We start from the raw sequence: 27,422 nt of genomic DNA, 5'->3' as shown, positions 1-27,422 counted from the left end.
TTGTGAATTATGGATAATATATATGGAAAATATTATGGAGAATATATATATTATATATATATATATATATATCGAAAATATTGTGGAGAATTATGGAGAATGAAATGCTAGAGTCGTCGTCGGAGTGGAGTCGTCGCGACGAATATAGCGCAGTTGTTCCATAAGAAAGTCCACATTCCAAACCTCCCACGCTTCATCAAACCTCCCAAACCAGCCGTCGGCATTGAAGATATGAGACAGGAAGACATCAGTCTTACAGCGCTGTTTGATCCACGGTCAGAGGGCCTCTAATATATCCCTCAACGTCCAGGCCAGTTTGTGTTGTCATTGTTAGACAACGGCCGTTTTCCAATGGCCCAGTCAGTCTTCACTTGAAGGCCAAACACCCACCACCAGCTATTTCACGTTTCGTTGCATGGGCTGCGAAGGTTTAACTGGGGAGTCAGAAATGTTCACTCTCGCATGAACGGACTTCTTCTTCTTCTTCTTTTTAGTTTGTGCAGTTGTCATTTATCTCATTTGTCATACTTATGTCATACATTATCCTCTAAGCATTTCCACAAAAAATAATCATGTGAATTATGTATCATAGGCCACACGCCCAGCCAATTTCATCTCACTAATGCACCCAACACAACACTTCTGTGCGACTACCTGCACCACAGATGCCAATATCCAACCACAGGTCCCCCTGTGCTGTCTTTCCCTCACGGTCCCCCTGTGCTGTCTTTCCCTTGCGGTCCCCCTATGCTGTCTTTCCCTCACGGTCCCCCTGTGCTGTCTTTCCCTCAGGTCCCCCTGTGCTGCCTTTCCCTCGCGGTCCCCCTGTGCTGTCTTTCCCTCACGGTCCCCCTGTGCCTTCTTTCCCTTGTGGTCCCCGTGTGCTGTCTTTCCCTCGTGGTCCCCCTGTGCTGTCTTTCCCTCACGGTCCCCCTGTACTGTCTTTCTCTAGTGGTCCCCCTGCACTGTCTTTCCCTCGTGGTCCCCCTGTGCTGTCTTTCCCTCGTGGTCCCCCTGTGCTGTCTTTCCCTCGTGGTCCCCCTGTGCTGTCTTTCCCTCGTGGTCCCCCTGTGCTGTCTTTCCCTCGTGGTCCCCCTGTGCTGTCTTTCCCTCGTGGTCCCCCTGTACTGTCTTTCCCTCGCGGATGTCAGCTCTTTCACGAGCCTCGATTCAGTATACAGAGGAACAGAACAAAACAGAAAGGGGGAAACACCAACAGCAAAGTAGACGTGAGAGTGAGAGGGGGACACAATTTAATAGGGAATGTCAGTCTTTCTGAATTATGTCCGGAGCCTCAGACATTACATCTGAGCCACGCTTCCTCCACAAACAAATTCAAACTTAAATCACAAAACATGTCACACCAAATGGAGCTCCCTACATAACTATAATGGTGTGTTTATGATGCAAGACAAAAACAGTCACATACAAAGCTGTTGAGCTTAAAGTCCATGGTGAGCAAACCGTACTTGTTATCTCTACCAGTGCAGCTTGTGAGCCGGTTCCAACCAGATGGACAGCACGACAAGCACCATCATCCATCGCAAAGGGAATTATAACAAACCCAAAAGTCATAAGATAAATGCAACAACAATGCACAATTTCAACGACCACCAAATCTGCCACCACCACCACCACTACTACTACTACCACTACTTCTACCACTACCATTACTACTACCACTACTACAACTACTACCACTCAAGGATTGACAAATCATGCATTTGACTTTTGCAATTCGTAAACAAGTAAAAATAATAGGCAGGATGAAATGCAAAATACAGTACAGGGATAAAAATGTACGTACAAATTATATAAATGCTGAGTTTATGGGACCTTTCGATTTTAAAGTATTGCACTTTTATTGCCAGTTTTATCAGGCAAGTGGAAAATGTGTTATTTTACCCACAAGCAAGGGTGAACCTCAAAAAGTGCAAATAAAAAACGACTGCGAATTGATACAAAACAAGACCAACTAGAACCAGTTTTGCATGGTCGCTGCGATAGCCTGTGGACATTTATGAACACAATTGTTTACTATTTCAAATTGCTTGGTGTGGTTCACCAACTTGCCCTGCATAAACAATCATTATTTCTAAAATAATAATCACCTTTTATAATACAACCAGCAAAAAGAATGTCAAAATGACAGATTGGAACAGTTTATTCGACTGTGCAGCCTCGTGGGCATGCCGAAGTCTAAAGCCTCAGCCTCGTGTCAGGCGTGCTTATATCTTTAGTTATTATGCATCCCATGCACGTAAATGAACACTCGGGTTACTCTGCGTGCATTGCACATCATGTAGGGCAAATTTCACCTCCCTGCATATTGTATTTATTGTTATTCAAAATAATAAAAAAAACTTCTGTACACTGCCCTTGGGGCTCCATTTGCAACCCACCGTCTACAACTCCAATAGAAGAGACATAATTCCTCTTTTATTGCAAATGTTTTTTGTTTGTTTTATCCCCTAAATAGACCGTAGTGAAACACACAAACTGACATTGTTTTATATGGTGTGACATCTTATAACTGACAAACTGACATCTTAATACGACAGAACCTTTTTTTAATTTTAATCAGAACTTCATATATCCTTTTAAATGAGAAAATAAAAAGAAATGGCATTGACAAAATTATTCACACCCCAGACTTAATATTTCGTAGCACACACAGCCTTTGGACAAAATAACTGCAGTCAAGCGCTTACTATAGCCATGAATGAGCTTCCTCCACCTCTCTGCTGGAAGTTTGACCCACTCTTCTTGTGCAAACTTCTCCAGTTCTCCCAGATTTGAAGGTTGCCTTCTCCCAACTGCTGTTTTCAGATCTCCCCACAGGTGTTCATTGGGATTTAGATCTGGACTCATTGCTGGCCACTTCATAACAGTCCAGTGTTTTGTCTTGAACCATTCCTGGGTGCTTTTTGAAGTGTGTTTGGGGTCATTGTCCAATTTCCTTTGACAAGACCCATGACCTTCGACAGAGACCCAGCTTTCTGACACTAGGATGAACATTGCGCTCCAAAATGCCTTGGTAATCTCCTGATTTCATGATCCCATGCACACATTTAAGGCACCCAGTGCCAAAGGAAGCACATCAACCCCAAGACATCACTGAACCTCCTCCCATCACTGCACCTTTGCGCATGCGCGCGCACACACACACACACACACACACACACACACACACACACACACACACACACACACACTATATATATATATATATATATATACTGTTACATGTTACCTCCCAAAACTCCGTTACGGTGCCCCTCAGTCTCGAGAGGGAACGCGGCAGAAGGATTTGTTATTTTGCGTGTTCTAATAAACCATGGTAAAACCACACCAATGCAATTGTGCAGAACAAAATAAGTAATTGTATTCAGAACTCTCACATATACAATAATAACACTCTTGAGGAAAGTACAATGAAAATATCACTTGCATCAAATGAACAATACACATGATGGTACCATCATTCCCCAAAGCTCTCAAAGCAATAAACTCATGATACGCCAAACGTGAGTGGAATGTAACATTCCCCAAAGTCCGTGCACGGATCCCCACGCTGGTTGAAGGTCGAAGTCGTGCAGAACGGCAAATCAATCGGCAGGTATTGGCGCGGCGGTGGATGAGTTGCGAGGTGAGAGGTTGATATGGGAATTGAGCCGATATGGAAACCAACGGCAATTATCACGATGAGGTCGATATGGAAATCCCAACGACAAACACGATGCACCAGGCGGACGGTCTCCTCGAGGGAAAATGGCGGATCAGCCTGTAATGGAGGCGCATGCTTTCCCTCCAACAATAGCCCACACGGTGATAAAACCTGACACACAGGTATAATTGAAATCGCAATATGTGACGAGGTCGCGGGCGATCCCTTTCACGGGAAGCCCCAACTCATTCGCGACCAATATCAAAAAAAGTCTGCTCGCAGCCTTGAGGCGACTCACAGCTGTCTCCTCCTCTCCCTGCCAATCTCCTCCTCTCTCTCTCCTCTTCTGGTTTCTTTGCCACATTTTACTTTTTCCTTCACAAACATTTATTTTTACCTTTTACTAGTCATCTCCATTTTACACAAAAATCTCAACAACAATATTACCTGAAACTAAAAATCCGACAAGTGCATAATAACAACAAAAGAGGACGTGACGACTCCGTAACAACACACACACACACACACACACACACACACACACACACACACACACACACACACACACACACACACACACACACACACACACACACACACACACACACACACACACACACGTCTGTCTATATTTTTTTTTTTTTTTTTTTTTTTAAATAAATAAACAGGAATTAAATTCCTGCATGGGGCCAGTGTGGAAAAATTCTGACAATCCCGGACTCGAACAAGGGACCTCCATCACTTACGCGGTGACAGCGAAAGAGCCGTGCGATGTGATGGGGGTGAGTTGCTTGAAGGATGAAGTGGGACAAATCGTTGTGGAACCAGATGGAATTAAAGGAAGATGGAAGAGATATATGGAAATGCTGTTGAATGCAGAGAATGAATGGGATGGCAACATCGAGAGTAACCCAGTTTTCGGACCAGCAGAGAAGATAACTGAGAAGGAAGTTAAGGAAGCGATGAAGGGTGTCGGAGTTAATTCCATTCAATGTACAATGTGCACTGAGTGGGTTCATCAAAAATGTAGTGGTCTGAGAGGGTCATTAACCAGTGTGCAGCTACAGTGCATTAACCAGTTCAAATATGCATCGTCAGCTGTGAGACCTTATATAGACAGGTGTGTGCCTTTCCAAATAATGTCCTATCAATTGAATTTACCACAGGTGGACTCCAATCAAGGTGTAGAAACATCTCAAAGATGATCAAGAGAAATGGGAGGCACCTGAGCTAAATTTCAAGTGTCATAGCAAAGGGTATGAATACTTACGTCAATGTGATATTTCAGTTTTTTCTTTTTAATAAATTTGCAAAACTTGCTAAAATCCTGTTTTCTCATTGTCATTATGGGGTATTGAGTGTAGATTGATGAGGGAAAAAATGAATTTAAACGATTTCAGCATAAGGCTGCAACATCATAAAATGTGAAAAAGTGAAGGGGTCTGAATACTTTCTGAATGCACTGTACATTCAAGTGTGAGGTGTGCACAGACGGAGCTGCAGATGGAGGAAATGTTGAGTTGGATCTTAGAGATGGCGTGAAGCTGGAAGGTGTGAAAACATTTTGCTACCTCGGAGACATGCTGAATGGAGAAGGTGGATCAGACTCGGCGACGCTTGCTAGAGTGAGATGTGAATGGAAGAGGTTTCGGGAACTGAGTGGCGTGCTTACGAGGAGGGGAGTGTCGTTGAAGCTGAAGGGAAAGGTGTATGCTGCATGTGTGAGAAGTGCTATGATTTAAGGGAGCGAGACATCGGTAATGAACGTAGAGCAGCAACGAAGGCTGGAAAGGGTGGAAATGCGAATGGTTCAGTGGATGTGTGGAGTATCGTTCAGAGAGAGGAAGACAAATGATGAATTGCAAAAGTTGATGGGAATAGAGCCTGTGATTGATGCTGTGAAGAGTAACAGGTTGAGATGGTTTGGTCATGTGTTGAGGAAGGATGAAAGTGACTGGTTGAGAAGAGTGATGGAAATGAATGTAGAAGGAAGTAGAGGATGGGGAAGACCGCAAAAGACTTGGCTAAAGGTGGTGGAAGAAGAAATGCGGGCAAGGGGGTTAACAAGGGGAAATGTAGAAAATAGGGCAAAACGGAGATCGTCATGGGGCCCGCAAGGCTAACCCCCTGCTCTAGCAGGGAAAATGGCCTTAAAATGCCTGTTGTTGTTGTTGTACTTAAAGCGCCCTCGCCAAACGGATTAAGCACCCCAGCAAGCACTCAAACAAAATGGGTGATAAGGAACGGCTGGATTGGCAAGTGATAGCAAGCTGATTGCTTCTGGTTGAAATGGCCGAGAAATTTTAAAAACAGATCGCAGGAACAGTGGAGTGACACCCTATCCCTTGGAAGTATGAATCAAGTTTAAAATTATTATCAAGTTAAATAAATAAAAAACTAACCCCAGAAGGAGAATGAAAGCCGTGCTTAAATAAATTAAAATATACACTTAGTTATAAAAATCGCTAGATATGGTAACTTTTGTCAGATTTCAGTTCAGATTTGGACATTTATTTAGTCGACAGGATCCAATCCTCATCCCCGAAACCAGATTTTGTTGATATGTTTCAATTATGCAATGCTAATCTATCATGTTTCCAAGGCAAGGCACGTTTGAATAGGCCGAAACAAAATGGCGGCTAAATATCCCAGCGAGTAGCATTGGGCTGACTAAGATGGCGGGCCACCATATTCATAAGCCTTTTTTGAGTTTTTTTAATTTGGAGCACCTCGTTAATCATCTTTAAAAAGGGTGTTGTAACACACCCAAACACCCAGTTTTCACCATTGCAATCTGTTGGAGGTCCAGGTGTATGCATGCAAAGTTTGGGGCCGCTAGGTTTCATGGTTTTGGAGTTATGGAGGAGACAGACGGACGGATGGACACCGTCTTTTTTATTATTATTATTATTATTATTATTATTATTATTATTATTATTATCATTATCATTATATATGTGCAAAAGTTTGGGTTGTTCCAATGATATTCATGCTTTCGGTTTAATTCATAAAATCATCAATGCTCACGTGTTTATTATTGTAAAGTACCATGTAAAACAAACTGCTAAGAAATAACCAGGTCGGTGTAATTTTATAATATCAGTCAATACTTTGGTGACCATCCTTTGACTTATTGAGTGCAATCACTCATTTACCCATGCTTCCTGTATATGACTGAAGCACTCTTGCAGGAATATTGTGCCAAATATCGTGTAGTACATTCCCCAGTTCTGTAAGATTAGCAGAGTTCCTTTTGTTCCTCTCCGTTTCCAGGTAATCCAAAATAGTCTCAATGGGACTCGTTTCTGGACTCCAAGGTGGCCCTTGTAACACATAGAGGACAACAGCTGTAACCTTGCCCTCCAAATACTGTTGTACTATATTGGAAGCGTGTCTTGGATCATTATCTTGTTACCTCCGCCGCAAAAGGTGGATGGAGGTTATGTTTTCACCCCTGTCTGTCTGTCTGTTTGGAAAATGAATCGCCTTCCAAATAAACAATTTCCACAAGGAACTGAATGGTACTTTAGTATCTGATTGTACTTCTCTTTTGTTAGTGTCATATTGATTTTAACACGTGTACCTACACCAAAACCTGAGATACAACTCCAAACAGTCAGGGATTACAACCCCGTGTTTAACAGTAGGATGTAAAAATTTGGTGTCACAACATTGTCCAAGTCTTCGGCGTATGGACCGGCATCTATTAGATCCATAAAGCTCAAACTTCTATTCATCACACTAGAGTACCCACTTCCATTGTTCAGTTACCCAATCTTGCCGGTGCCTTGCAACTTTCAGTCTTTTTACCATATTACGTGGTCTCGGCAGTAGTTTCTTTGCTGCAACTCTGCCTTGGAGACCTGCTGCAATTGGCCTCCTGTACACAGCGTTGGATGAGATGTTGATTTTCAGATCTGCTCTAATTTCAGCTGCTGATTTTATTTTCTTCTATTGCATAACCAAAGAAGCTTAAAGTGCTCGTCTTGCCTGGGGAAGGTTATTATGAGTCTTCCTGGCCTTTTCTCGTCTCGTATTGAGCTAGTTTCTTTCAGGTGTTGCAAAGTGTAATTCACACCATTGTGGGAGATTTTCAGTTTTTTTGCTATTTTCTTCATCGTGTGCACTTCTTCTCACAGAGTTTGGATCTTCACACTCTCTTCTGTTGAAAGTTTCCTCGTTGGCACCATACTGAATCCACTCATCGACTTTCAAGCAGGGGAACAAGCTGATGAAAACACATTTCACATATTAACTAATTTGTAGCTTTTATTGTGGTTTCCTGTGGTTTTATTGTGGCCACAATCCCTGGTGTTGGGCTAGCGGCTAGGGTGCCGGCTTAGGATCCTCGGATCCTGGGTTCGAATCCCGGTTGATTGCTGAATTAACGCCAGGGGGGTTGACTCAGCCTGTCATCCTTCCGAGGTCGGCAAATTGAGTAGCAGTACACTGGTAATTCCCTGCTTGTCGTTAAAGGCGGCAAAAAGGGTTGGCGTCAGGAAGGGCATCCGGCCGTAAAACATTGCTTCAAAAAAAGGGGACCGAAAAACAACAACAACCACGGTCCCCGAAAAAGGCCAACCCCCGCTTTGCGGGGAAAAATGGCCTCTAAAAGTGGTTATATATATATTATTGTGGTTTCTTGGAATTCGCATCAATGCAACTGGTGTTGATTACTTCAATCATTATTTTGTTTACTATTCAATATCCAAGGACTGTGCCCAATTATACATAGTGAAACTTGAAGGCATTTGAAACAAAGGATAGATGAACATGATTTAGGCTTGGGGAGGTGACAAGTCTGCCATAGCGGGCCACTGTTTCCCCCGTTAATTAATCCCCGATCCACTTTTTTGAAATTCCGACAGCTTTCCTGGAAGTCCTTGCAGTGTCCATGTGTTTTCTACCTCTTCCACCCCCCACTTCCCATGCCCCCTTCCCCAAAGCCCTCTCCCTCCCACAGATCTCCCGGTCCCTGTTCTCTGCTGTTGTACTTGTGTGCTTCCCTCTCTCCCCATATCTTGTGTTTTATGTGTCAGTTTGTCTTTTTGTGATTAATGTTAGCTCTTACACGAGCCTTGATCTTGTATACAAAAAATAATAATAATAATAACTGCCTGCAGTCCAGCCACAAATTTGACCTGAATGAGACCCATGTCCAAGAAATAACATCCACCAAATGGCAGATTGATTCTGGGAGGCATGGCACATCAAGAGTCAAGAGGGTGGTCTAACTGGGGAGACTGTGAAGTTGGAAACAACAGCGTCATTTTACATATTACTTCATTTTACATTATCTCGACCATTCAACTTTGCTTCTCGCAGACTGCGAGGGGGTAAGGTGTTCTATTAACTCTCGAGTTTTAAAATGGCTTTCCTTCTGTGAGAAGTGTACGTCCAGTCTTCCATATCTTACTGTAATTCACCAAATGTCCGTCTGTCCGTTCGAAGGTACCGCAAAAACGGCTCAACCGATCGCAACGATATTTTGGGTGGGTATTCCTGGGACCCCTGGGAGTAAAATAGGCTATATTGTTTTTCCAATTTTTCCAAGTTTTCCAATTTTCCAGTTTTTTCAAACACGATGGAATAATATTTACCGATATGAACAGTGATGTGGCTTTTATTGAAATTCGACAAATACTGTTTCGATTTTGATGACAATTATGAACCTGCCGCGAATGCGGAAGTGGACAGATGACGGCAATGTTCGGGTTTGATAATATCCAAATACACCCGTCATTCAATGAATCAATGAAGCCTGGTGTTGGCTTAGTGGTTAGGGTGCCGGCTTGGGATCCTAGGATCCTGGGTTCGAATCCTGGTCGATCGCTGAATTAACGCCAGGGGGGTTGACTCAGCCTGTCATCCTTCCGAGGTCGGCAAATTGAGTACCAGTTCACTGGTAATTCCCTGTGTGTCGCAAGAGTCGACTAACAGGGTTGGTGGCAGGAAGGGCATCCGGCCGTAAAACATTGGTTCAAAAAAGGGGACCACGGTGCCCGAAAAAGGCCAACCCCTGCTTTGCAGGGAAAAATGGCCTCTAAAGGTGGTTCTTTATTCAATGAATGAATGAATGAATGATCGTTTTAAGGCCATTTTAATTTAAGGCCATTCAATCGTAATGTTAAATTGTTAAACGTTAATCGTGTTAATCGTTTTGTTAAAGTATCAATTGATGATTGGAATTGAATGAATACAATTACGATTTTCAATTCGTTATTGTGTTCACCCAACTGTGCGGAACTTCACATCAGGATTTAAATATTTGTTTATGTCACGAATGTTGTTAAAAGTTTATTTTTTTTATATTAATGTTATTTCATTTGTGATTGGAGATATGCTGTTTGGAATGAAAAAAGAGATATCGGGTTCAAGTGAATGAAGAAATGCCGTGACGGTTTCTACTTTCCAAACGTGAATTCGCGAATCGCCATATGCAGATTCACCATTGACTGGGTATGGAATAAACGTACCCGTTTGTTTGCCAACGGGTACGTTTTTCATGGAAGTCCTTCACGAACTTGCTGTCCATGTCTGACGTGCGACTGAAGGTGCTACAGGAATGTGGAATTTATTGGTTTCATGCTTTAGCATTCGCCGTTTCTGCATTGTCTGTTTGCTTCTGGCCTCCCACACGTGCGTAGCACGGGTACCTCACTAGTTGATCAAATTTCAATTTGATGATTCAAACTGATTGTAAAATCCAGTGATGAGCAGTTCCTTCTTTCAGTCAACAAATAAAACTTGGAGGTGAAATGAGAGGTTTACAGAGAACAAAAACAAAACGCTTTCCTACCTAATTTTATTGGCAACACTGCCCCTGTCATGAAAGTAATCATAAGACAACTTTTCCTCCAATTAAAGAAATCCCTGTTACAGGAGAATGTTCTAAGCTACTCGAATGCACGGACCACCTCACTTATCTATCCAATACGTACCCCGTCCAATGTAACAATATCAAATAAAGCACCGCACCTGTTTAGATTCTCTACAACCATGACTATTGAAACACCAACTGCATTGCCAAGCATTAAAATAATGAGGTAAGAGAGGTGTACTTTGAGGATGTTAACATTCAGATGGGATATAAATTGTAGGGAAAAGTTCAACAAATGAATACTCAGTACTTGTGGCTATCTCAGTACAGCTACTTGTGGTTAGTGATCAGGCTTTAGCAATGTGTAGGCCTACATTTTGCTCCCCAATGCAAAAGCCTTCATGTACTCAGCCTTTAGTAATGCACATATAAAAAAACATATAAAAACATGTCAGGATGGTTCTTGCATATATTCATGTCACCATCTTTACATTTTTGGCTCCGTTTTGACATTGGCATCCCTACTTCCTATTTAAAGTTTTCAAAATGCTTTATTTATACCCACATACTGTATATACCATAGTACACTGTATACAAGAGCATTAAGACTGCACTACAGTTTAACTAGAATACATTGTATCGTAAGTAAATGCATTCTTAAGGCTTATTGATACCAACAACAGAACTATTACAATATTACAAAGTTACATTACCATGACCAAGGTTTATATCTGTAGTAACTGGGAGAAATAGTCATGCGATCGTCACTTGTATTTTTACTGCAATTAAATGTAACCACTACAATAATTATAATTACAGAAAAGTATACGGTGTGTTTGTGTGTGTGTGTATGCATGTGTGTAGGTATGTATGTATGTGTGTGTATGTGTATGTGTGTGCGTATATATGTGTGTGTACATGTGTGTATGTGTGTATACATGTGTGTATGTGTATGTCTGTGTGTATGCGTGTATGTGTATGCATATGTGTATGTGTATGCGTATGTGCATGTGCGTGTATGTATATGCGTTTGTGCGTATATATGTGTGTATGTGTGTATACGTGTGTGTATGTGTATGTGTGTGTGTATGCGTGTATGTGTATGCATATGTGTATGCGTATGTGCATGTGCGTGTATGTATATGCGTTTGTGCGTATGTGTGTGTGCATGTGTGTATACGTGTGTGTATGTGTGTATATGCATATGTGTGTGTGTGTGTGTATATGTGTGTGTGCGTGTGTGTGTGTGCATGTGCATGTGTATGTATGTGCATATGTGTGTATATATATATGTGTGTATACGTGTGTGTATGTGTGTATATGCATGTATATGCGTGTGTGTGTGTGTGTGTGTGTGTGTGTGTGTGTGTGTGTGTGTGTGTTCGTTCTATGATTTTCAAAAAAACGTTTCTTCCAAAACCGAGCTACTACTCAGTTACACTACCCTCATTAAAAAAAAAAGAAGTCAGGAGCAGTTCTAGTGTTAAGTGACGTTTCATCCACTCTGTAGTGCTACCTCAGGTGCAAGGATTGTTCGGTACCTTTTTGTGAAAAAACAATGAAACTGGAAGAGCATAATCGTGTTAACAACTTTCATTTAAATAACCTATTTTTTGTGGGAAAAAAAAATAAACGAAAAAAACAACACACAACACACAACACACAACACACACACAACACACACAACACACACACACACACACACACACACACACACACACACACACACACACACACACACACACACACACACACACACACACACACACACACACACACACACACACACACACACACACACACACACACACACACACACACACACACACACACCTTCCTTCTTTTTTTCTAGTTTTTCCTATTTACAAAATACGAACTCTGCCCCTAGTAATCATTTTGGTTCAAATGTCCGGAACAGTAAACCACCAAATAGTAAGTACATGAACCCCGACTCTCCATTCACAGAACTTCAACATTGCAACAGACAAACCAAAAACGACAACAGAACCCAGCACCAGTTCACACGACACAAATACAGAATACAAGCGGCCGCATCCGTTTAGCTACCTGAACCTGCTCGTGTACAAGCGAGCATCTCAGCATCGACCGAACGGACCTCGGAGTGGTCTCCATTCCCCAATCGCGCCACTTCAGGCCCCTGCGAGGCGGTTCCCTCCTCTGACCACGAAGAGCCGAAGACGCGGGACCAGAAGCCCGGAGAGGGTGCCGGGCTCGGGCTCATGCCGAGTGTGACGACTCGGCTGAGGCCGTCTCGAAGCATCCCCGTCGAACTCCACGAGCTCTCGTCCTGCATCACAAACGTGATCGGAACCTAGAACTTCAGTCGCCTGTCGTTGATCAAATACCATCGGTGTACCTTTAGTACACCTCTCAGGCACACTGACCCTTTGCACTTCCTGCACGGGAAACTTTTGCAAAGTACGTTGTACAAGGCCACGCCCTGCTGGGCTCTTGAGCACGTGTTCCCCCTAATAAAAACAGCAGTCGGGATCGGGAGAAGCTACTCTGCACCACACAACGGATGTACAAAATGCACTTACACTTATTTCCTGGGCTAAATAGCACAGCGCGATCCAGCTATAAAACTGCAGTCGTTGTGCAAGCAGATTTACATCGTGAATTTATATACACAATATCTCGGTTCGTTGAAGAGTGAGATGACGGAGGGTAAAAAGGCAATCAATGTACCATGCTGACAGCGACTCAATATGGCAACAGTCAGACAAAACAAGCAATATAATGGTTTAACAGGAAAAGAGGAGAGAGGAGGAGGGGAAGCACAGTGCCCTGCAGGTAAGAGGGTTGGGAGTTTCTTTATCTTGAGAGTTTTTTTGTGTGCAAAGTGCGCAAAGCTTGTGATAAAACTAGAACACAAAACAGAAGATAAACACAGTGGAAAGCAGAGTAGCACAACAAGAGCAGTGGAGCACACCAAGAGCAGGGAAGCAAACCAAGAGCAGGGAAGCATACCAAGAGCAGGGGAGCATACCAAGAGCAGTGGAGCACACCAAGAGCAGGGAAGCATACCAAGAGCAGGGGAGCACACCAAGAGCAGGGGAGCACACCAAGAACAGGGGAGCACACCAAGAGCAGGGGAGCACACCAAGAGCAGGGGAGCACACCAAGAGCAGGGGAGCACACCAAGAGCAGGGGAGCACACCAAGAGCAGGGGAGCACACCAAGAGCAGGGGAGCACACCAAGAGCAGGGGAGCACACCAAGAGCAGTGGAGCACAACAAGAGCAGTGGAGCACACCAAGAGCAGTGGAGCACACCAAGAGCAGGGAAGCATACCAAGAGCAGGGGAGCACACCAAGAGCAGGGGAGCACACCAAGAGCAGGGGAGCACACCAAGAGCAGGGAAGCATACCAAGAGCAGGGAAGCATACCAAGAGCAGGGGAGCACAACAAGAGCAGTGGAGCACACCAAGAGCAGGGAAGCATACCAAGAGCAGGGAAGCATACCAAGAGCAGTGGAGCACAACAAGAGCAGTGGAGCACACCAAGAGCAGGGAAGCATACCAAGAGCAGAGAAGCATACCAAGAGCAGGGGAGCACACCAAGAGCAGGGGAGCACACCAAGAGCAGGGGAGCACACCAAGAGCAGGGGAGCACACCAAGAGCAGGGGAGCATACCAAGAGCAGTGGAGCACAACAAGAGCAGTGGAGCACACCAAGAGCAGGGGAGCACACCAAGAGCAGGGGAGCACACCAAGAGCAGGGGAGCACACCAAGAGCAGGGGAGCACACCAAGAGCAGGGCAGCACACCAAGAGCAGGGGAGCACACCAAGAACAGGGGAGCACAACAAGAGCAGTGGAGCACAACAAGAGCAGTGGAGCACAACAAGAGCAGGGGAGCACACCAAGAGCAGGGGAGCACACCAAGAGCAGGGTTGCACACCAAGAGCAGGGGAGCACAACAAGAGCAGTGGAGCACAACAAGAGCAGGGGAGCACACCAAGAGCAGGGGAGCACACCAAGAGCAGGGTTGCACACCAAGAGCAGGGGAGCACAACAAGAGCAGTGGAGCACAACAAGAGCAGGGGAGCACACCAAGAGCAGGGGAGCATACCAAGAGCAGGGGAGCACACCAAGAGCAGGGTTGCACACCCAGAGCAGGGGAGCACACCAATAGCAAGGGAGCACACCAAGAGCAGGGGAGCACACCAAGAGCATGGCAGCATACCAAGAGCAGGGGAGCACACCAAGAGCAGTGGAGCACAACAAGAGCAGAGGAGCACACCAAGAGCAGGGTTGCACACCAAGTGCAGGGGAGCACACCAAGAGCAGGGTTGCACTCCAAGAGCAGGGGAGCACACCAAGAGCAGGGGAGCACACCAAGAGCAGGGGAGCACACCAAGAGCAGGGGAGCACACCAAGAGCAGGGCAGCATACCAAGAGCAGGGCAGCATACCAAGAGCAGGGGAGCATACCAAGAACAGGGGAGCACAAGAGCAGGGGAGCACACCAAGAGCAGGGGAGCAAACCAAGAGCAGGGGAGCACACCAAGAGCAGGGGAGCAAACCAAGAGCAGGGGAGCACACCACGAGCAATGGAGCACACCAAGAGCAGTGGAGCACACCAAGAGCAGTGGAGCACACCAAGAGCAGTGGAGCACACCAAGAGCAGTGGAGCATACCAAGAGCAGGGAAGCATACCAAGAGCAGGGAAGCATACCAAGAGCAGGGAAGCATACCAAGAGCAGGGAAGCATACCAAGAGCAGGGAAGCATACCAAGAGCAGGGGAGCACACCAAAAGCAGGGGAGCACACCAAGAGCAGTGGAGCACACCAAGAGCAGTGGAGCACACCAAGAGCAGGGGAGCACACCAAGAGCAGTGGAGCACACCAAGAGCAGGGGAGCACACCAAGAGCAGGGGAGCACACCAAGAGTAGGGGAGCATACCAAGAGCAGGAAAGCATACCAAGAGCAGTGGAGCACACCAAGAGCAGTGGAGCACACCAAGAGCAGGGGAGCACACCAAGAGCAGGGGAGCACACCAAGAGCAGGGGAGCACACCAAGAGCAGGGGAGCACAACAAGAGCAGTGGAGCACACCAAGAGCAGGGGAGCATACCAAGAGCAGGGGAGCACACCAAGAGCAGGGGAGCAATGTTTTACTGCCGGATGCCCTTCCTGCCGCCAACCCTGTTAGTCGCCTCTTGCGACACACAGGGAATTACCAGTGAACTGGTACTCAATTTGCCGACCTCGGAAGGATGACAGGCTGAGTCAACTCCCCCTGGCGTTAATTCAGCGATCGACCGGGATTCGAACCCAGGATCCTAGGATCCCAAGCCGGCACCCTAACCGCTAAGCCAACACCAGGCTCTAAATGGCAAAAGGAATGAAAAACGGAAAGATGGTTGGGAAGGAAAAAAAACACAATAGCACTTGGGGAGGATCAATCAGGATAAAAAAAAAAATCACGAGTATGGATGGGGGATGACATGAAGAAGTGGACAGCCATCTTGAAGCCCTGTAGAGAAGAAAGAAGTTGGTTGCACAGGAGAGAAAAGAGGAACCAATAAGTGGAGGTCAGCAGTGACCCTGGACTTTGGGAATTCCACCAAAAGTGGGTGACTGGCAAAACACCTACATCATGCCCTGGAGAAACTTGGAGGGAGGGGGGGCTCAGAGTATGGAAAGGGCAGAAGTCTGTGCAAGACCAAAATGGAAGCAGTAGAAGACAGAGGCCACCAACTTGGTCTGCGATGTGGGTCAACAGGCCCAGAGATTCAGCTTCCTCACAGGGGATTACATGATGGAAGATGCCCAGTCGGTTGCTGACTTTGCTGGCAAATGTGATTTGCCCAAGAGAGATCATGGCCGATGACAAGGCCCAAAACTTTGAGGGACTAACCTTCTTCAAAAGGTTTGTTGAGGAAGTAGATTGGAGAGTTTACATGATGGTGCTTTCAGACAGACAGGGTGAGAGTGAGAAAGGCAGAAAAGCAAGTAGACATCTGAGCTCTCCTGTTCATATCAATTGCATCCGTGTAGCCCAGAGTGTATGTAGATTCAGTTCAACCAAATAAACCAGGACTCAGTTGCAAAAATGATTAACTCTGGGTTTCAAGAACAGGGTGATGCAGCACAGAGTAAGCTTCACACAGTAACACCAAGCAGGCCGTACCATCTACACGTGCTAACGACCCCACCGCATCTTTCCAACACAGTGGCCTTTGAGTTGGTTCCACGATCGAATAAATGTTTCTTCCAGTATCTTCTGTATTTCGATACATTCATCTCCTAAATCCATTTGACATTGCAAAGGGAGTGGAGGTGAAAAGGGTGGCGGGATGGGAATACAGGTGGGTGTTCAAACATCTCACAAACACCAGAAGCATGACGATTACAGCAGCAGTTGGGAACAAGTCAAAACACAGTTCTTCTTCAAAATACAAGGAGTGCAAAATACAAGTGCAGGTGAAGCGCCAAATGGAGAACATCTGGCACCAAGAGCAGGGGTGCACACCAAGGGCAGGGGAGCATACCAAGAGCAGGGGAGCATACCAAGAGCAGGGGAGCACACCAAGAGCAGGGGAGCACACCAAGAGCAGGGGAGCATACCAAGAGCAGAGCAGGGGAGCACACCACGAGCAGGGGAGCACACCAAGAGCAGGGGAGCATACCAAGAGCAGGGGAGCATACCAAGAGCAGAGCAGGGGAGCACACCACGAGCAGGGGAGCACACCAAGAGCAGGGGAGCACACCAAGAGCAGGGGAGCATACCAAGAGCAGAGCAGGGGAGCACACCACGAGCAGGGGAGCACACCAAGAGCAGGGGAGCATACCAAGAGCAGGGGAGCACACCACGAGCAGGGAAGCATACCAAGAGCAGGGGAGCACACCAAGAGCAGGGAAGCATACCAAGAGCAGGGGAGCACACCAAGAGCAGGGGAGCATACCAAGAGCAGGGGAGCACACCAAGAGCAGGGGAGCACACCAAGAGCAGGGGAGCATACCAAGAGCAAAGCAGGGGAGCACACCACGAGCAGGGAAGCATACCAAGAGCAGGGGAGCACACCAAGAGCAGGGAAGCATACCAAGAGCAGGGGAGCACACCAAGAGCAGGGGAGCATACCAAGAGCAGGGGAGCACACCAAGAGCAGGGGAGCACACCAAGAGGACCCCTCTATAATACGCTGCCCCCCGAGCACGCCTCGAGATCACCCAGCAGACTAACTGGTGCTTTGATGCTACTTTGCCAAGCACACATTTCGTTTTCTATCTCGTCTGGCTCAGACAGCACAAAGCTGTATTTTTAAAACCAATAAAGTTGCTTTTTTGGAAAAAGAAAAAGTGGAGCAAATCATATCTCCAGAGGCAGAAGTCAAAGCTTGGTGTGAAATTGCCACAGTTGAGTGAGCGCCAGGTTTGCTCATCACAAGCACTTCAGTCACACACCCCTAGGTGTGCCACCTGCAAAGGTGAATATGCATTTTGTTACAAAAACAAATGTTTTTTAAACCCCTCTATAATACGCTGCCCTCCGAGCACGCCAAATACATTTTATGTAGTATCGTGATCCCTTACAATTAACACATGTCGCCATTTTCCCACATACAAGGCATATCTAAATCTCTGTGGTGCTGTTCATTTGACCTCTTTATAGGCCATACAAGACTGCTGCATTCAGTAATCCCACACCATCTTTGCTTTGATGCACAAATGTATGCAAATTGCAAGCTATAACAGAAAGATTTTGAGTTATGCACAGCACCACAGTTCGGCAGGAGAATCTCAATGTGTGCTGCAAGTTCTGGTTGCGGATCAACATAGTTTTAAATCGTACCCTCTGATATTTCTTCCGAATAGCCACGTCACCAAAATCTGGCATCTAGTCTTATGCAGACTGAATTAGAAAAGAGTCTGAAAAATGGAGCATGCATTTCAACCCTGGTAAATGTCCGTCTCATCATATCTTCAAAGCAACCCATCGATCTATTTCCATGGTTTTCCGCAGGGAGAGGTTCAGTCTCTTGAAATTTTAAGTCTCAGCATTAGCCACAACTTGTCCTGGGCCCTCCACATAGCAAAGCTGGCCTCCAAGGTCAGCCAGAGACGAGGAATCCACTGTCATTCAAAGTAATTAATTGAAAAATCAGAACTACTCAGCCCACATAGCCCTTTGTCCATGACCGATTGGGGTACTGCTCTCCCCTATGAACTGGTACCCCAGCATAACATATTGTTACATGGAAATGGGGAGGGGTTAGGAATTCATAGCTAGACCGTTGTCAGTGTGTTTTGAGTAGCGGTTAGATTGACATGCAACAGGGACCTGCCAAGTTAAGATGTTTGTTGCACGTAATGCTAAGGAGGTAGCATATGTAATTTATAGACAGGTTAGATCTTAATATGTGAGTGTGGACACCTCGTGGTGGGCGGGACTATTAGGCGAGACCTTCTCAAGAGAGAGACACACATCTGTCTGGCCATCACGATCTGTCTGGCCATTGTGTGTCAACCATGGTGACATAATGTGCTCTAGAGATGGAAGTGCCATCCTGCAACTATTTTTATAGGCACCGCCCCCATTGCCAGGACAGCCAGAGCAGAGAACTCTGCCCAAGAGGAAAAGGAGAATGAGAGAGACCACGCTTGTGGAAGGAAGGACAAGAACAGACATAAAAACAAAGAAGAAGAGGCGTCGTTGTTGAGAGAGGAGATCGCAAAAGCCTCGTGTGGAAGGACAGGCAAAACTGTTCAGAGTTTTGGAGTGGACAAAGTGTGGCATTGATTTTTGGAATGACCAAAGCTGGGTTCACCCTGTGTTGGTGGAACGTGGAGGAAGAGGACGGAGGGCACCCCCAGGAGGCCTTGCTTAAAGAATACCAAACACAATCTTATTCGTGCTCGTTTTGGCTCTTGGTGGTTATCATCTCGCACCTGGATCCCGAAGCTATAATTATGAGTCCGGCGTCCACCCTGCGCATCAGATAAGGAAAGTCTCACCTACAATTATTTGTAGCATGAGTGTGATCTGTGGCACCGAGTGGGTTAGGAATTGTTTTATTTCCAATCATTGTACATAAGTTTGAATATTCCCATTTACCTCTGTGTCTATTTGACTTGCTTGGTTTGTTCTATTTTTGTTTATAGCGTCTTGTTACCCTCTTCCCCATTTACTTTACAAGTAAACCCTTTAAAAGGTTAAAAAAAACAACCTGTTTCACCTATCGGTTTTCGTGCGAGCGGCCATTATTTCGGCCCAATTGAAGCTCCTTGGAGAACAGTAAAGTTATAATTTATTAAATCAATCAACACAGTACAAAGATCGTTCGGTCCATGTCGTGAGTCTAACTCGGCGCTGAGGATTCTGTTTTAATGGGAGCTTCAGACGTGAGAATATATCTCTCCTGGATTCAGTGGAATCTTAAGCTCTCAACCTTATTGGAATCTCCCACAATGTGACCGAAGTACAAGGTCTGTTCTCGCATCACAAACAGGTCAGTGACCTCAATGTTTTATCCTGCCTCTGCTTCTGTCTCGGTCCCTCCGCACATAGCCATTGGACCCACCCCAGCAACTTCAGGCTGCACATCTTCCAGTAACCCTCTCCTCATTAAACTTCCAAAATCGAAGTCAATTCTTGTTCTTCTTTTGTCCCATTTGTGGAAATGCATTTCGGAGGCTGTTCAATCGTCCTCTTCTCTCCAGTGCTTCAATCAAGTTGTGCACACAATTTCAAGTAATCCTATCATCCCTTCCTGCAATCTTCTCTGCCTCCATTAACCCCAACTAATTCAATTGTTTTACTTGCAGCTTACTGTTTCTTTCTCTCCGCTTTTGTTGTTCATTTCCTTGCATGTCATATCCAGCTGTTGTTAAGCTGTCACCATGTCTCATTTTCACCCTCTCTCACATTCTCAATTTTGTATCCCAAAAATACGAGGAAACAAATGTGTACAAGTTATTTCAGATTGTGATGAAACGCATGGGTGTATGAGCCAATTTTTCTTATGGGGTGGCTTCAGATTTGCCCAAATGATGGCTATGTTGCTCGGATCATTTCCCTACCATCAGCCATTTGTATTTCTGCTCATGCGTGATTATGTGACACACGTTTAAGGGCGGAAATACAAATACGTCGTTTTGAAAGTGTCGTAGTGCTTGAGGGGGAGGAGGGAAGCCCCGCGAGTCGTCCAGAGTTGCCACTTGCCAAATGTATAATAAATTCGATATTTAACGTATTTTTAATACTATAAGTTTAACCTCAAAAATATTACGATTGATAATTGCAAAAATGGTCATATATATGACAATTCACCTGGCCAGGTTTGACATTCGACTGAAAATTACTTGGGAAGGAATTTGCAAATTTCTTCAGTGAAATTTGCAATAAACTCCACCAGACTGAACATTTTACGTTTTGTACCCCACTGATTGGCTGGATCTGCATATCGACGTTAACCAAAATCCAATCCCCTTGTTCTTGTCACTTACCCAACTCACCCACCAAGTTTTGTCAGAAGTCATCCACAACCTTTTGAAATATCATGCTAAAAATCGTTTTTGTTCCCGTCTTTCCATGGTGAAAAATCACATTAATAAAAACAGTCTCATATCCAGATCCGGATCCACCAAAATCGAATCACTTCGTCCTTGTCGCACACCCAACCTGTCCTGTTCGTGCAAATCCGTCCATAACTTTTTAAGATATCCTGCTACTTATCGTTTTTGGCTCTATCGCTCAATGGTCAAGATTCACTTTAAAATTGCAGTAGCCAGATCTGGATCTTCAACAAAATCTAAACATTTCGTCCTTGGCACACATCTGAACTCTCCACCAAATTTTGGCTGAGTCCGTCCACAGAATCAGCTTCATTGCGGGAGAGATATCCTGTTCACAGACCAACAAACAGGCAGACCGACAGACAGATGGGTGAAACCATAACCTCCGTCCACCTTTGGTGGCGGAGGCAACAATGAGGAATATTCCCTGAAGAGTGGTGTGCTTGAAAACCAAGAAATTAATATAATGACTCGATATTTTTTCATCATCATCATCTTATTTTGTCTATTCTACACAACAGGTACATTTGGAGTACTTTGACCTTTAGGTCTCAGGCTTGACAGCTTGTGGTTGGAGTTTAGGTAGGCGGTCCACCCACCATGGAGTAAAAGTGAAAAGTGTGTTGCACATAAAGGATAATTCAATGGTCGCCTCTTCAACTTTCAGTCGAGTCTCGCTTTGATTTCCAACGTAATGAGGTCCAACTATAAATGATCATGCTGGTGATTCACAAGCATGGTGTTACATCACATATGACGCTGTCCTTGGAAGCGACATTGAGCAGTCAGTCGAGCTTGTGGCCTTTATCGCCTTTCATAAAAGTAGGCTGTGTAATGGGCATTGGCAGAATTCCAAAATTCAGAACCTTACTAATGCAAACACAGATGTTGTGTTTGTGTCCTTCCCCCTCTCTCCCCATCTTGTCTACCACTCCCCATGTTATATGTTTTATGTGTCGGTTTGTCTTTCTGTGTGATTAATGTTAGCTCTTTCACGAGCATCGATCTTGTATACAAAAAAAAAAAAAAAAAAAAACTTCAAGGAAAACCCACAGCATATCACCTGCTGAAAAAAACCTCTTCTCAGCATCTAGCACTGATAACCTCATCAACCGATTCAGACTGACAGATAGTATTGAACTGAGAAAAGGCAACATCCTCAGGAAACTGCTAGAGACGACCAAAACGCAATACCAGGGATGGTTTTATGAACCAACCTCCATCAAGGTGGAATCCATCAACGGCATTAAGAAAAGAAAACCAGAAATATTGAGCACCATGATGGGATGACACAACCACCTGACCCTTTTGCTGCGGAGAACACAAAGCAATAAAATGTAAAAACTGGGTCAAAGGCCAAATAGTCTGCACAACCGAGTTGTTTGGGTGTTTGCTATTCCGCAGAGAGGATTGCTTGACAGGCACAAGTTTGAATTCCACACTCAACATCAAATGTCAATATTTTGCTTACCAGACATGGAAGCAAACACCCCTTTTCCCCCACCCCCACAAATTTTATTATTATTTTGGTATTTCAGATATATTCTATTTACAAGCTCCTCAATTAATCCTAGTCAATACATTTTAAAATAAAATTGAGTTGTACAAAGCATGCACATATGGCATTTAATGCCATGTTGCATTTATCGGTATATACAACATATGTATATACAGTGTCATAGAAAGTCTACAGCCCCTTTCAAATTTTTCACCTTTTGTTGCCTTATAGCCTGGAATTAAAATTCATTAACTCAGGCTTTTTCCACCTATATTTACACATCGTAACCCACAACTTCCAAGTTAAAAACAAATTCTACAAATTTCTGAAAATTAATTACAAATACAAAACTAGAATATTGTGGCGGACACGAAAGCCCACTGGCGTGGTGACATCATTCCGCGCACCAAGTGGGCGGCGGCCACGCCCGAGGGGTAGGCGTGGCCTCAGGATATACACCGGGCGCGCAGCCCGGAGCGCGCGAGTGCTACAGTGACCTCTTTGGAATAAAGAACTATAAACTTACCGCGTTGTCCGCTTCCTCCTTGGTAGCAAGTCACGCGCATAGCACCGCGTGCTAAATTGGTGACTCCGACATTTGAGTCAGCCGTCGCTGACTCCCCGAAACCGCAGCAACAATGGCTACCAACGCGGTCTCCATCAAGCTCCCCGACTTCTGGGAGTCACAAGCCGAAGTTTGGTTCCTGCAGGCGGAAGCCCAGTTCCGACTTCGAGGCATCACGGTGGACGACACCATGTACTGCCACGTGGTCTCCGCCCTCGGGCCCGGCACGGCCACCGGCGTCGTATCGGTCCTAAGGGATCCACCTGCCGACGGCAAGTACGAGGCGGTCAAGCGTCTCCTCCTCGCCACGTTCGGCCTTACGGTGGACGCACGGGCCGATCGCCTCTTGGACCTCCCCGAGATCGGGGACACGCGACCGTCGGTCCGTATGGACCATATGCTGGCGCTCATGGGCGACGAAACCCCGAACGCTCTATTCCGGGCGTTGTTTCGACGCCAGCTGCCAGCACGAATCCGCATCGCTTTGGCTGGTTCTGCGTTAACGGAACCCTGTGCGCTCGCTGCTGAGGCCGACAAATACTACGCGGCTTTGGACACGCAGGCGAGTCTTGGCGCGGTTGCCGCTCCCGAGGCTCCCGAAGCTTTCCCCGATGCACCACACCTCGTGTCCGCCGTCATGCCCCGCCCACCACCACCACCACCACCGCCGCGAAGAAAACCGCGGCCTCCGACGCCGCAGCTGCCCGCCTGGTGTTTCTTCCACGCCAAGTTCGGCCACGAGGCTCGGCAGTGTCGCCCGCCGTGCTCATTCAGCAGGTCGGGAAACGGGCGAGCCGGCGCTCGGTGGCAACGGTGAGCGTCGGCAATTCCAACAGCCTGCTGTACATAACGGACACCTTGTCCGGGCGCCGTTACCTGTGCGATACGGGAGCGCAGGTGAGTGTCGTTCCTGCCAGTACGTCCAACAAGCACACCGCAGGCCGAGGTCCCGCGCTGCTTGCGGCCAATGGTACGTCTATACGCACGTACGGAAAACGCTGTCTCTCCCTGCGGTTCGGAGGTCAGGTTTTCCGTTGGTCGTTCGTTTTGACCGACGTGCCCATGGCACTGCTCGGCGCGGACTTCTTATGTGCTAATGGATTACTGGTGGATGTAAAGCGCAGAGGGCTTGTCCAGGCTGAGATGTTCAGCTCGCGCGCGTGTGCGCTGTCCAGCTCGTTGAGCAGCTCACAGAGCGGCTCATCGAGCGGCTCGCCGAGCGGCTTGCTGAGCGGTTCCGTTCCGGCCAGGTTCATCTGTACGCTCCCGGCAGCGGACGAATTCGCCCGCCTCCTCGCAGGTTTTCCGGCCCTCACGCGGCCGACCTTCTCGGCGGGGACCGTCAAGCACGGGGTGGAACACCACATCCCCACCGCCGGGCCACCGGTTTATGCCCGGGCACGACGCCTCGAGCCGACGAAGCTCGCCGTAGCTAAAGCGGAGTTCGCTACGCTGGAGCGGCTCGGCATCGTGCGGCGCTCCGAGAGCGCGTGGGCGTCCCCGCTCCACATCGTGCCCAAGCCCGGCGGGGGATGGCGACCGTGCGGGGACTACCGGCACCTCAACGACGCCACCACCCCCGACCGCTACCCCATCCCCCACATCCAGGACTTTTCCGCCCGCTTGGCGAATATGTCCTTCTTTTCAAAGGTGTACCTCGTACGCGGCTACCATCAGGTCCCTGTCAGGCCGGAGGACATCCCGAAGACGGCTGTAATCACGCCATTCGGGCTTTTCAAATTTCTTTGGATGCCCTTCGGTTTGAAAAATGCGGCTCAGGCGTACCAGCGCCTCATGGACAGCGTCTTGCGCGGCTTGGATTTTTTGTACGTCTACCTGGACGACATCCTCGTCGCCAGCGCGTCCCGCGAAGAGCACCTTCACCATCTCCGCACGCTCTTCGAACGTCTGGGCCAGCATGGCCTGATCGTGAACCCCGCCAAGTGCCGGTTCGGTGTCGCTGAAATCGACTTTTTGGGGCACCGCGTCACCAGGCACGGGGCCGTCCCCCTACCGGCCAAGGTGGAGGCGGTGAAGGGGTTTCCGTGCCCCCGCACGATCAAGGGGCTCCAGGAGTTCCTGGGCATGGTAAACTTTTACCATCGGTTCCTGCCCCGCATCGCCCAGCTCCTGCGCCCCTTACACGAGGCCCTTCGAGGGAAGCCGGGCAAAGGTGACGTTACCTGGACCGAGCAGATGGACGCGGCGTTCTCGGGCGCGAAGCTCGCCTTGGCCAACGCCACCATGCTCGCGCACCCGGCGCTCGATGCACCGATCGCCCTCACCTCCGACGCCTCGGACTACGCGGTGGGCGCGGTGTACGAGCAATGGGTGCATGGAGTTTGGCAACCGCTGGCGTTCTTCAGCCGGCAGCATCGCCCGCCCGAACGCCGTTACAGCACCTTCGACCGCGAGTTGCTTGGGCTTCACCTAGCGGTCAGGCACTTCCGCCATCTGCTCGAGGGCCGTGCGTTCACGGCCTTCGTCGACCACAAGCCGCTGGTTTTCGTGATGGGCAAGGTCGCCGAGCCGTGGTCGGCCCGGCAACAGCGTCACCTCGCGGCCGTGTCCGAGTACACGACGGACATCCGGCACGTCGCGGGAAAGGACAACCCGGTGGCCGATTGCTTTTCCCGGGCCGTCGCCCACGCAGTCCACCTTGGCATCGACTATGCCCGGATGGCAGCGGACCAGGCCGTCGACCCCGGGGTCCAGGCCCTGCGGACCGCCGTCACGGGCCTCCGCGTCACCGAGGTGCCCTTCTACGGCGCGGGCACGGCCCTCGTTTGCGACGTCTCCCTCGGGCGGCCTGGCCCCATCGTGCCCGCAGGCTGGCAGCGCCAGGTTTTTGACGCCATCCACGGCCTGTCCCACCCGGGCACGAGGGCCTCCCAGCGGTTGGTCGCCGACAAGTTTGTCTGGCATGGCCTCCGGAAGGCCGTCCGCGGCTGGACCAGGGCGTGCCTCGCGTGCCAGCGCGCAAAGGTGCACTGACACACCCAGGCCCCCTTGGCCCCGTTTACGGTGCCGAAACGTCGGTTCGACCACGTTCACGTGGACCTGGTGGGACCTCTGCCCCCCTCGTGGGGTTGCACCCATGTCCTCACCATGGTGGACCGCACCACCCGGTGGCTGGAGGCTGTGCCTTTGGCGGCGACGACGGCGGCAGACGTCGAGCAGGCGTTCATCGCCACCTGGGTCGCCCGGTTCGGTGCCCCCTCGGACATCTCGTCCGACCGCGGCCCCCAGTTCACCTCGGAGCTCTGGGCCGCGGTCGCACGGGGGCTCGGGGTCCAGCTGCACCGAACCACGGCCTACCACCACCAGGCCAACGGCCTGTGCGAGCGATTCCACCGCTCGTTGAAGGCCGCGCTCCGGGCCACCCTCCGCGACGGCGGCTGGGTCGACAGGCTCCCCTGGGTCCTGCTGGGCCTCCAGACAGCGCCCAAGGAGGACCTGCGCGCATCCGCGGCGGAGTTGGTCTTTGGACAACCGCTGCGGGTGCCGGGCGAGTTCCTCCCCGACCCCGCGGCACCTTGGTCTGTGGCGCAGGAGCGTTCTGCGCTGCAGGAGACTGCCCGGAGGTTCGCCCCGGTGCCGACGGCGCACCACGGGCACCCTCCTACACACGTCACCCCGGAGCTTCGCACCGCGGAGTACGTCTTCGTGCGGCACGACGCCCACTGGACACCACTGCAGCCCCCGTACGACGGGCCTTTCCGCGTGCTGGAGACCGGGGTGAAACATTTCACCCTGGACATCGGCGGCACTCCTGACCGGGTCTCCATAGACCGCCTCAAGCCGGCCCACCTCGACGTGGACCACCCACCGCCGGTGGCTCGGCCCCCGCGTCGGGGCCTCCCCCCTGCGGGCGGACCCCCGGCACCACCCAGCACCGCAGGCACGCCGCCCCCCGGTCCGGCACCCATCCCGGGTACAGCCGGGGGCATCCCACCTGGCATCCCGGCACCCCGGACGCCGCCGGTCGCCAGAGGGCGCTTCGGCCGGGTCATCCGTTTGCCCCGCAAACTGGCCCTCCAGGTGCGCGGGAATTCTGGGGGTCGCGTGTGGCGGACACGAAAGCCCACTGGCGTGGTGACATCATTCCGCGCACCAAGGGCTAGGCGTGGCCTCAAGATATACACCGGGCGCGCAGCCCGGAGCGCGCGAGTGCTACAGTGACCTCTTTGGAATAAAGAACTATAAACTTACCGCGTTGTCCGCTTCCTCCTTGGTAGCAAGTCACGCGCGTAGCACCGCGTGCTAAAATATCTTGATTGGATAAGTGTTCACCCCCCTTATAACAGCAATTGTAAATTAACTCAGGTGTA

General features: G+C 48.3%; 1 protein-coding gene across 6 annotated transcripts in view; it reads right to left on the bottom strand.

Moving 5' to 3' along the window:
- OXR1 (oxidation resistance 1) overlaps window positions 1-27,422 on the bottom strand; it is a 262,839-nt gene that overhangs the window by 149,112 nt on the left and 86,305 nt on the right. For 2 of the 6 annotated variants that reach the window (XM_068097144.2, XM_078786820.1), the window contains exon 1: window positions 12,555-12,937. The exons of the other annotated variants lie outside the window; for them this stretch is intronic. In XM_068097144.2, the coding sequence (XP_067953245.1) occupies window positions 12,555-12,801 (247 nt within the window). In that variant the 5' untranslated portion in view covers window positions 12,802-12,937. Of the gene's footprint in view, window positions 1-12,554; window positions 12,938-27,422 lie in introns of those variants that run through there. 6 annotated transcript variants of the gene reach the window in all.

This window comes from Myxine glutinosa, chromosome 11 (genome assembly GCF_964187855.1).
Source record: "Myxine glutinosa chromosome 11, kmMyxGlut1.1, whole genome shotgun sequence".
NCBI classification, from domain to species: domain Eukaryota; kingdom Metazoa; phylum Chordata; class Myxini; order Myxiniformes; family Myxinidae; genus Myxine; species Myxine glutinosa.
The sequence above is the reverse complement of the archived record's forward strand: the minus strand, read 5'-3'. Positions and strand labels throughout refer to the sequence as shown.